This window comes from Parasteatoda tepidariorum, chromosome 6 (assembly GCF_043381705.1).
Source record: "Parasteatoda tepidariorum isolate YZ-2023 chromosome 6, CAS_Ptep_4.0, whole genome shotgun sequence".
NCBI lineage: Eukaryota > Metazoa > Arthropoda > Arachnida > Araneae > Theridiidae > Parasteatoda > Parasteatoda tepidariorum.
In genome coordinates this window covers 67,703,160-67,714,914 of record NC_092209.1, presented here as the reverse complement: position 1 = coordinate 67,714,914, position 11,755 = coordinate 67,703,160, and the positions used below count along the sequence as shown (strand labels likewise).

At 26.1% G+C, this 11,755-nt stretch overlaps 1 protein-coding gene across 4 annotated transcripts in view; it reads right to left on the bottom strand.

Moving 5' to 3' along the window:
* Nucleotides 1-11,755, bottom strand: part of LOC107443534 (ABC transporter ATP-binding protein/permease Hmt-1) — a 36,606-nt gene that overhangs the window by 6,914 nt on the left and 17,937 nt on the right. For 2 of the 4 annotated variants that reach the window (XM_043051848.2, XM_071182483.1), the window contains exons 12-16: nucleotides 10,474-10,559; nucleotides 10,333-10,390; nucleotides 9,403-9,507; nucleotides 8,519-8,592; nucleotides 7,297-7,397 (exon numbers count right to left, since the gene is read on the bottom strand). In XM_043051848.2, coding sequence (XP_042907782.1) covers nucleotides 7,297-7,397; nucleotides 8,519-8,592; nucleotides 9,403-9,507; nucleotides 10,333-10,390; nucleotides 10,474-10,559 — 424 coding nt within the window. Of the gene's footprint in view, nucleotides 1-396; nucleotides 498-2,017; nucleotides 2,092-2,926; nucleotides 3,032-3,905; nucleotides 3,964-4,048; nucleotides 4,135-7,296; nucleotides 7,398-8,518; nucleotides 8,593-9,402; nucleotides 9,508-10,332; nucleotides 10,391-10,473; nucleotides 10,560-11,755 lie in introns of all 4 variants that reach the window. The other 2 variants (XM_071182484.1, XM_071182485.1) reach the window with 1 other exon arrangement.

The following is an 11,755-nucleotide window of genomic DNA, read 5'->3' as shown; positions in this document are numbered from 1 at the left end:
GAATGTATTATATATATATATTGCATGAATTTATATTTTAAATAGTAATTGTTTTTAAATATTAATACAATATGGTGATTAATTTTTTTACACAAAAATATTTATTTTTACTTTATAAGATATACACAGTGCTACTTAGGATGCATGGTGAACAGTATAATAAAACAATTTCATCTAGATTCAAAACAAATTTTGTTTTAACTCAATGCATCATTCTGTTTTCTGAATGAGTGAAATATTCCATTCTAAAAGAAATAAAAGTAAAACTGAAATATTCAAATAAAATTTTATGACAAGTGAAATATTTTGTAATTTAAGATATTATAAAAGCAGAAATAATCTAGATTTTGGTCATTTTTTTAATACAAGCATAGAGAAAATGTTTTATAAGCATACCATCAGGAAAAGTGAGAATTTGATTGTGCATTTCTGCAGCTTTAGAAGCTTCTTCGATCTCTTCATCAGATGCTGAAGGTCTACCATATCCAATATTAAACCTGGGGACAAAAAAAAAAATCTTCTTTACTGTGTATTATAAGAGTTGGTGTCGTATTCTCTATTGAATCATATTTCATGGAGTGCTTGAATAGTTTTTGTTATTTCTATGGCATTAAATGAATACAAATCCTCTTATGTGGGATAGTTTAAGAGGTGAAGGCCTGCAGCGACTGCAGGGCAGTTAAAAACATGATATGGTGTCAGTTCCACATTAAGACAGTTGCCACAGTTTTGATATTTTCTAGTCCCACCTGTAGAAATTTTCATGTTTTTATGATGTTTTGTTCTTAGTCTTATGAGAGTAGTGGCTGTCTTCCTATCGATGTCAAGATTAGTTATTTGATCGTGTGCTTTGATTTTTAAAGGGGTGAATAGTCTTGACTTTGCAAAAGCATTTGCATCTGCCAACCTGGTTGGGATTGTATTTTGATTGAGATCTCTGGCATTTTTAGCCAAGGAATCAGCTATTTCATTGAACTCTAGGTTCACATGGGCGGGAATCCACTGCAAGAAGCATTTTTTCCAGAGACGCTGAAGTTGTCCAAGTTGTTCTACGATATTCAGGATTAGGCTTGAGGTACCTTTGCTGAACGCCTGTAAGGCAGACCTGCAGTCGCTGAAGATGGTGATACCACTAAGCTCCTCCGAAGGTTCAAGATTGATGTACATTTCGATTGCCATAGAAATGGCTATCAATTCTGCTGTAAAATTAGATGCAATTTTCACAGCACCAGTTGCGATCTCTCGTTTTTGATCATCAGGTAAGAGCAGTACCACTCCCGCACCTCCGTGCTACATATAGCTAGTATGAAATATTGAGTAAAATGTAATGGTATTCGCTAAAGATTGTATAGCGGCATATACTTTGATTGCAAATATTTATCCTAATTATGTTAATGCAATAAAAAATATCTATGAACTTGTTCAATTTTTAAGTGATTGCATTAATAAATTATATTATTTTAGATAATTAATCCAAAGTTTGTAATATCAGTTTTAATTGAGGTTGATTCTGGTTAAGTGCAGTTTTTAAAAGCTGTATCAAGCAAAAACTTTATTATATACTCAATGCAATGAACTTAAAATATCTTAGAGTCTGTATTTAAGGAAAAAGGATGAAAATAGGCAACTCCTCCATCTTTTGAGGAGGGTTACAATAAAAGGGCACATGGTTTAATTTTAAACACATAATCACTACTTATTTAAACATTGTTGATGTTACTATGTCAGTCACTGAAGAAGCACATACAAAAATATTAATGACTCCTGTGATTAAATTTCTTCAATGCCTTGAAATGCAAACAAACATTTTACAGTAGATAAAATTAACAATTTATCCATAAAGAAGTCTAGTAGCTAAAACTTACATATTTTTTTATAAATATTTTAATATGTAATATTTTTAATGAAATTTTATTTTAAAATCTATTCATAATTGCATAACAAATTCAATAAATTTTAATACATTTTTTATCATTAAATAACATGTTTATTTAGAGAGCAAATAATTTTTTCTGACCTAATAGATTTGTTAAAAAGGACAGTGTCTTGGGGAACTACTCCGATACACTGTCGTACAGATTTCTGAGTAACCTAAAACAGAAATGAAAAATATCTCAAACAATAAAAAACAGAAATGAGAAGGACAATGATCTTTTTATCCTATTTATATGAAAAGAAATCTCGTAAAAACTTTATAAATATAATTTTAAAACAAATTGCAAAGAATCTTACAAACAAAAAGTCCATTTTCAAAAAAGTTATATTGGGAGCTATTAAAAGTTCTTTTCCAGAATGTATGCTTCAAATGCTTTTTTTTTAAAACATCTCAATGATTAGATAATATTTCAATTATCGATATTTTCTTATATAATCAAGCAAACAAATTGCTTCAATAGTAAGATTAATATAACTAATGTAATATGACTTATATAATATGACTTATATAATAAACAAATAATGTTAATGAGTAGCATAAACTCTTAATAAAATTATATCTGTAAATATAATTAGAAAAAATTAAAATAGAGTCATTTGACACCATTTATATCTTACATAGTGAATACGATAGATTTTGCAATTCACAGTTGATTTCATAAATTATAAGTTGATGTTCGCATAATTTTTTTAAACAGAGTAAACAAAAATCAATGAAATTCTACAGGTGAAAAAAATTACTTATTGCTTTGTACAAAACATTGAACAATTAAATGAAAAATTTTTGGTAGAGCTGAAATTATCTGTTTACCCTAAAAATTTTTTTTTACAAATATGATTTTCCAGTCTTTACTTCCTTACTGCAACCTTAGCTGAGCTATTAATTTTCGCTTTTAATCATTATAAACGAATTAAATAAAATATCAACTCATTCTCCAATAATTTACAAACATAAAAACAATAAGAATTTAACACTGTAAAAAATAATCACTTTAGCTATATTTTGTCCATCAATGAAAATTTCTCCAGATTGCACATCATAAAGTCTAAATAAAAGTCTTGTTATTGTGCTTTTTCCACTGCCTGTAGGGCCAACCTGAAATAATTAAGTAAATTAATTACTAAATTAATTAAGTAGATTAATTAATAAAAACTTTTTATTTAAAAAAAGAATATGCTGTTATGCAAAAGTAATTTTTATTGGTTGACTATTTAAAAAAGCTTCAAAACCAGTTCTGTAAGTTATCTCATAAATTTTTTTATGATAAATTTTTTTGTTAAGAGAAAGTATAAGAAAGTTTTGTTAAGAAAAAGTAGAGAAAGTATCATCAGATTATCAGAGTAAATTATATAAATTGCTTAAAAAGAAATATATAATTTTTTTCCTTTGATGATTGTTGCAGTCAGCATAAAAAAGCAAATCCTCTCTCACACTCACAATGCATTTGCTTTGTTTGAATACTTCTTAAATATGAAGAACTTTATCATGATTGCTTTACAACAATAAACTTTAAAAATAACAAGAATCTTAATAAATTACGTATTTATTTTTGAAAATCAGAGTGAATGAAAGGAACAAAATATTTTACACATAAAATTATATGCACTGAACTAACTAAAAAAAGTAGACACATAGGTTTAGTTGAATTTTTTTTTCATTAGGTAATAAATGTTATTCAAGTTGTAATAAAATCATAAGGTTTAGCTTTGAAAGAAATTTATTTATTTCATAAAGCATCTAAATTCGTTTCATGAGAATTTCAGTGTATGTTAAGAACTTAGTTTTAATTATTTTAGTAAGGAGATAAGTTTTTCTCTTTCGAAATATTTTAAATTTCTGTGGGGGAAAAAAAAACATGTTTAGTCCTATATCTACCATGCCAATCCCTTCTACAAATTAAGGTTAAAATCCATTTTTCAATTTCAGGTATTACAAGGATATTATAAAATGAAAAAGTTGCCCAACTTACCAATGCAACAGTGCGCCCTGGAGGAACTTTAAAACTAATGTTTTTCAGGATTTGACGCCTAGAAAGCAGATGGATCAATAAAAGTTGTTCAATCTACAAAGAACATCATAAATTTAATGAATAAAAAAGAAAAAAATTCTTACTCAGGAACGTAAGAAAAATTAACATCTCTGAATTCTATTCCTCCAGAACCAATTTTCAATGGAAGGGCATTTGGAATGTCAACAATCTAAAAAAAGTAAAATAAAAATCTTTAAAAAAAATAAGGTCACTGATCTTAATTCTGCTTTAACGTTTTTAAATGTCCTTGTTACAGACATGCATATACATCAAAGTTTTTTTAAAAAGAATTTTTAATAATAAGATAAATTGAATAAGAACAAGATAAGCTGATCACACCAAACAGTAACTAAACACAAGTTATTTATAAATTAACTAAAAATGGAAATTAAATATTCTTTTTTGTGCTAAATTTATAGAATAATTATTTCATAAACAATAGCATTTTACAGATCCTTATTTTTAAATAAAACAACTAATTTCATTAATTATTCATTATTTTGCTGAAGTGAATTATTTCTTACAAATAAATTGCATATTGCAACATTTTANTTATAGAAATAACAATATATATTTTTAATAAGCTAACAACTAATGATTAAAAAACAAGCTAACAACTAAATACAATTTAAAAATAAAAACTAGCTTTCAAATAATAAAAAAAAATTGCAATTAATATCTAATAAAAAACAAAAGAGATTGATTTACATCGAATAAAAAGAAGCCTCAAAAGGGATAGAATTCATTTTGTATCCCACTTGGTAGTTTCAATTTCAAAAGGGTGTGGCTAATTTATGGTCAAACTGGAGAGGGGGGAAAAGGGGACAAATGAGTAGAGCATTTCCACAGCTGTCAAGATTGATTTATCAGTTTCTTCCAACTTGCATTTCTTTATTTTGTTCATTGGAAATGCAGATGTTTTTACTTTTCCCTTTATTTTAAACTGCTTATAGAAACAGATGTTTCCTTTGACTCAGATTTGTTTTCATGTTTTTTTTTTGTTTTTATTTTAAAGATAAAATAAAGTTACTTCATCAGAATAAAATTCAAATAAAAGAGAATTATACTGATTTTTTTTTTCTCTTGTTAATAAAAATTTCTTCTAAGAAAAAAAAAAGAAAAAGGGATCAGATTAAGTGCTGAATATCTGGCAGTGAAGAATCAGATTTCGATGGTTTTGAATAGATATATGCTCAAAAATATTTGAAAAGTATAAATAAATAAATGCTGATTTATTTTGTGATTAGTTTATTTTTTATCACATACACATCCTTAACTTAGGATCATTCTCAATTCTTTTTTTTTTATGATAAGTATACATAAAAATGATGATGATAATGTAATGAGTATACATAAAAAAAAATATTTATCAATAACTTTTTTCTAAGTATAGAGTTTATGTTTTAAAGATTATTATTTTTATGAGTATTTTCACACATGTGATATTTGATAAAAATCGATGATCGATCGAAAAAACGAAAGTGCGGCCTATAAGATGAAAATTGAAATTTTTAACGATGTTTTTTGCGGGTGCGGCCTATTTACCAGAAATTACTGTAATTTTTATATTTTTTGTATTGATTTTTTCTTTTATAAAATGAGTTTTCGGATTATACGTGTTTTTCGATTGTCCGTGCGACCTGTCCCGGTGATTAACCCGGATAATCGGGAGTGCACTGTAGTTTAAAATTAGCAAACTATCTACAATTACCTTAAAAATATTCAGGTACTGCCATCAGGTGTGTAAAATGAGAAATAAAATGTTTTCCGGGCAAAAGAAATGAATTAGTTTTATTCTCATTGGCGCGTTACTACGGATCACTCCAGCCCGTCAATATCACAGGAGCGAGAAATAGCGTGTGAAAACTCACCCCCTCATTTTCACTGGAGCGAGAAATAGCGTGTGAAAACTCACCCCCTCATTTTCACGAGAGCGAGAAGGAAGAGGTTAAACTATTCACCGAGAGCACATAGAGAATACAGGTTGAATTTAGTCAGTTAATAAAGTTTAAAAAAAATCACTAACCTAATACGATGACTGCCATTAATAAAATTATTGGGTTATAAAATCTGCCAATTTATAAAATCAAATCATCATAATATGCTGAAACCATCCTTTTATGGAATTATGATCCCATTTTGTAAAATCAGTTTTTTGTAGGGCATATGTTTAAAATTCTGCTTTTTCTTTCTATTTTTGCAAGTTTCGAAAGCGTTTTAATAACAAATTTCACTATGCCACCTACTAACAAAAAAATAAATAAACAAAGGTGTGAATAGTACTTCTCAAAGAAATTGAAGGATCTGATTTAAAGAATTGTAAAATAAAAATTAAGGGGTAAAGAATTTAAACATTCTGTTATCATTATATATCAACCAAACTCCCATTAATTTAAAAAGCAAAAGATTTAGCATGTTTTCAATTTTTAATCCTTATTAAAAAATAAATAAATAATACAGTGACTGAAGTATTATGTTTCTCTAAAGGAATGTACTGTTCGAACACAATCAATTCAAATCGTTCTGATAGAAGTAAAATATGATCTCTCATATTTTCTACTAATTAATGACTGACAACAACAATCAGGCTGAAGCATAGTGAAAATTCAAGATGTAATTTATCTGAGCAAGGCATGAGAACTTCTCCTTACACACACGAGTGTATACATAGGTAGTTCTGAGAAAGGTACAAAATTGTAATAAATGTAAATAAGACATTTTTAAGATATTTTTTTAGTTAATGTAAAAATTTATAATACTGATATAAGTTTTTTTTTTTTCATTCACAAATAATATCTCCACTGCATTAGAACTTGTTATTGCAAAGCTTAAAGTTGAATTTAAAAAATTTGTAAGCAACGGCACAAAATAAGTAATACTGCGAATGTAAATATATATATATATATATATATTGATATTGCATGAATTTATATTTTAAAGAGTAATTGTTTTTAAATATTAATACAATATGGTGATTAATTTTTTTACATAAAAAATTTCCTTTTACTTTATAAGGTATACACAGTGCTACTTAAGATACACGGTGAACAGTATAATAAAACTATTTCATCTACATTCAAAAAAAATCTTTTTGTTTTAATTCAATGCATCATTTCTGTTTTCTGAATATGTAAAATATTCCATTTTAAAAGAAATAAAAGTAAAACTGAAATATTCAAATAAAATTTTATGACAAGTGAAATATTTTATAATTTAAGATAGTATAAAAGCAGATATAATCTAGATTTCAGTCATTTGTTTTAAGTTCATACATTTTGCTCTAAGAAAATTGCAGAAAAAAAAGCATTGAGAAAATGTTTAATAAACATACCATCTGGAAAAGTGAGAATTTGATTGTGCATTTCTGCAGCTTTAGAAGCTTCTTCTATCTCTTCATCAGATGCTGAAGGTCTACCATATCCAATATTAAACCTGGGGAGAAAAAAAAAACTTCTTTACTGTGTATTATAAGAGTTGAATCTATTGGGTATAATACAATGATTAAGCTACATGTAGTTAGTATGAAATATTGAGTACAATGTAATGGCATTAGCTAAAGATTGTATAGTAGCACATACTTTAATTGCAAATGCAATTAAATTGCAATTAATTTAATTCCTAAATATGTTAATGCAATAAAAAATATCTATGAACTTGTTCAACAATAAATTATATAATTTTAGATAATTAATCCAAAAATTATAATATCAGTTTTAATTGGTGTTAATTCTGGTTAAATGTAGTTTTTAAAATTTGCATCAAACAAAAACTTTATTATAGTTTATCTAAAATAAGAACTCCTCCAGACATTTGTCAGGACCTGTGGCGGTGACTATGGTAACGAGGTATGACTATTTCAAGTAGGGGTGCGGGGTCACTGTTTTGTAGTGGTTTCGGATCGGCGGGAGTAAGGGAATCTTTTTCTCCGGACCATTGTGTTAGTCCGAAAGTGAAGCTACCCTTCCTAAAATGCGCCATTCTTGTTTCCATAGCACCAGACGGCCTCAGACTTTGTGGCGGGAGGAATTCTTAGCTTAGACAGACTATATAAACTCAATGCAATAAACTTAAAATATCTTAGAGTCTGTATTTAAGGTAAAAGGATGAAAATAGGCAATCAATCTTGAGGAGGGTTACAATAAAAGGGCATGCCGTTTAATTTTAAACAAGTAATCAGTACTCAATTAAATATTATTGATATCAGTCACTGAAGAAGCATGTACAAAAGAGAAAAAAAATTGCAATAAGAGACAGTCCAAATTAGAGATATTAAAAAAATATTAATGACTCCTGTGATTAAATTTCTTCAATTGCTTGAGAAGCAAACAATCATTTTACAGTAAATAAAATTAATAATTTATCCATAAAGAAATCTAGTAGCTAAAACTTACATATTTTTTTTAATAAATATTTTAATATGTAATAGTTTTAATGAAATTTTATTTTAAAAACTATTCATAATTGCATAATAAATTCCATAAATTTTAATAAATATTTTCAGCATTAAATAACATGTTTATTTAGAGAACAAAGAGGAAAAAAAATTTTCTGACCTAATAGATTTGTTAAAAAGTACAGTATCTTGGGGAACTACTCCTATACACTGACGTACAGATTTCTGAGTAACCTAAAACAGAAATTAAAAATATCTCAAACAAGAATAAAAAAACTAAAATGAGAAGGATGATGATCTTTTTATCCTATTTATGTGAAAAGAAATTTCGTAAAAACTTTATAAACATGATTTTAAATCAAATTGCAAAGAATCTTAGAAACAAATAGATCATTTCAAAAAAGTTATATTGAGAGCTATTAAAATTTCTTTTGCAAAATGTATGCTTCAAATGTTTTTTTTTTAAACATCTCAAAGATTAGATAATATTTCAATTATCAATATTTTCTTATATAATCATGCAAACAAATTGCTCCAAAATATTAATATATCCATTAATATTAATATAACTAATGCAATATGACTAATGTAATAAACTAATAATGTAAATGAGTAGCATAAACTCTTAATAAAATTATGTCTGTAAATAGAATTTAAAAAAAATTAAAATAGTCATTCGACACCATTTATATTTAACATAGTGAATACAATAGATTTTGCAATTCACAGTTTATTTTATAAATTATAAGTTGATGTTTGCAGAACTTTTTTAAACAGAATAAAAGAAATGCAATGAAATTCTGTGGGTGAAAAAAATTACTTATTGCTTTGTACAAAACATTGAACAATTGAATGAGCACTTTTTGGTAGAGCTGAAATTATCTGTTTACCCTGAAATTTTTTTACTTCTTTACTGCAACCTTAGCTGAGCTATTAATTTTTGCTTTTATTCATCATAAATGAATTAAATAAAATATCAACTCATTCTCCATTAATTTACAAACATAAAAACAATAAGAATTTAACACTGTGAAAAATAATCACTTTAGCTATATTTTGTCCATCAATGAAAATTTCTCCAGATTGCACATCATAAAGTCTAAATAAAAGTCTTGTTATTGTGCTTTTACCGCTACCAGTAGGACCAACCTGAAACAATTAAGTTTAAATCAATAAAAACATTTTTCTTCAAAAAAAAAAAAAAAGAATATGTTATTATGCATAAGTAATTTTTACTGGTTTACTATTTAAAAAATTTTCAAAACCAGTTCTGTAAGTTATCTCATTAATTTTTTTATGATACATTTTTTGTTAAGAGAAAGTATACCCAGTATCAATCAGATTATCAGAGTAAATTATATAAATTGTTTAAAAAGAAATATATAATTCTTTTTCTTTGGTGATTGTTATAGTCAGCATAAAAATGCAAATTCCCTCTCACACTCACAATGCATTTGTTTTGTTTGAATGCTTCTTAAATGTGCAGAACTTAATCATGATTGCTTTACAATGATAAACTTTAAAAGTAACAAGAATTTTAATAAATTATGCATTTATTTTTGAAAATCAGAGTGAAGGAAAGAAACAAAATATTTTGCAAATAAAATTATATGCACTGATATAACTAAAAAAAGTAGACACATAGGTTTAGTTGAATTTTTTTTCATCAGGTAATAAATACTATTCAAGTTGTAATAAAATCACTAGGTTTTGCTTTGAATAAAATTTATTCTTCCCATAAAGTATCTAAATTCGTTTCATGAGAATTTCAGTGTATGTTAAGAACTTAGTTTTAATATTTTAGTAAGGAGATAAGTTTCTCTCTTTCAAAATATTTTAAACTTTTGTGGAAAAAAAAACATGTTTAGTCAAAAAACTATCATGCCAATCCCTTCTACAAATTAAGGTTAAAACCTGTTTTTAAATTTCAGGGATTACAAGGATATTATAAAATGAAAAAGTTGCCCAACTTACCAATGCAACAGTGCGCCCTGCAGGAACTTTAAAACTAATGTTTTTCAGGATTTGACGCCTAGAAAATGGATGGATCAATAAAAATTGTTCAATCTACAAAGAACATCATAAATTAAATGAATAAAATAAAAAAATTCTTACTCAGGAATGTAAGAAAAATTAACATCTCTGAATTCTATTCCTCCAAAACCAATTTTCAATGGAAGAGCATTTGGAATGTCAACAATCTAAAAAAAGAAAAATCTTTAAAAAAATAAGGTCATTGATCTTAATTTTGCTTAAACCTTTTCAAATGTCCTTGTTACAGACATGCACATGCATCAAAGTTTTTTTAAAAAGAATTTTTAATAATAAGATAAATTGAATAAGAACAAGATAAGCTGATCACACCAAACAGTAACTAAACACAAGTTATTTATAAATTAACTAAAAATGGAAATTAAATATTCTTTTTTGTGCTAAATTTATAGAATAATTATTTCATAAACAATAGCATTTTACAGATCCTTATTTTTAAATAAAACAACTAATTTCATTAATTATTCATTATTTTGCTGAAGTGAATTATTTCTTACAAATAAATTGCATATTGCAACATTTTATTTAAAATTAATGAATAAATAAACAAAAAATATGTAAATAAATTATTTAAAAAAGAATAATTAAAAAAAAAACTTATTGTTTTTAAAAGGAAACATTTTTTATATATGAATTCATTTCCTAAGAATTGAGTAATTGCAGAATAATGAGTTAATAAGTAAAGCACATAAGCTGCATTAATCATTATCACTAGTTTATGGTAAATCTTGTTTAAAAGTCCATGGAGTGAGTCTGCAGCACTATCTTCATAATTCCAAATTTGTCTCCAACCTCAACACAGACAGATATTATAATTGTAAAAATTCAGCTAAATCTTACATGTATGTAGAAAGATTTCCCAAATATAAGGTTCTTAAAAATTACACATAAAAACTTAATGTTATTTAAATTTAAGTAGAATTATATATAATGATACATCAAATAGGATAAATTCCTATACAATTAACTCTGTAATCAAGTAACAAAAAGAAAAAAAAATCTTAACTTTTTTTGTGTTTTCTGAATTCAGCATTTTTAATTTTTATTAGAAACAAGTTAAAAGTATTTTTATTAGTAGATGTTTTAAAAAGGAACTTCAGCAATTTTTTCCCATTTGCTTATTTGCTTTTTAAAAATAAAACAAAAATCTACCGAAAAAATTATCCGTAGAGGCAGCAATAATTTTCAGTACCTGCTACTTTGCTGGAGGGTTTCTGTTACCAGAATGTCACATATAGTCTGGTTTTTCAATTTTTTTTTGAGCTTTAAAATGTTACCATAGATTTATAAATTTTACTAATTCTAAATCTAAATTACATAATATAATTTTAAAATATATTTTTTA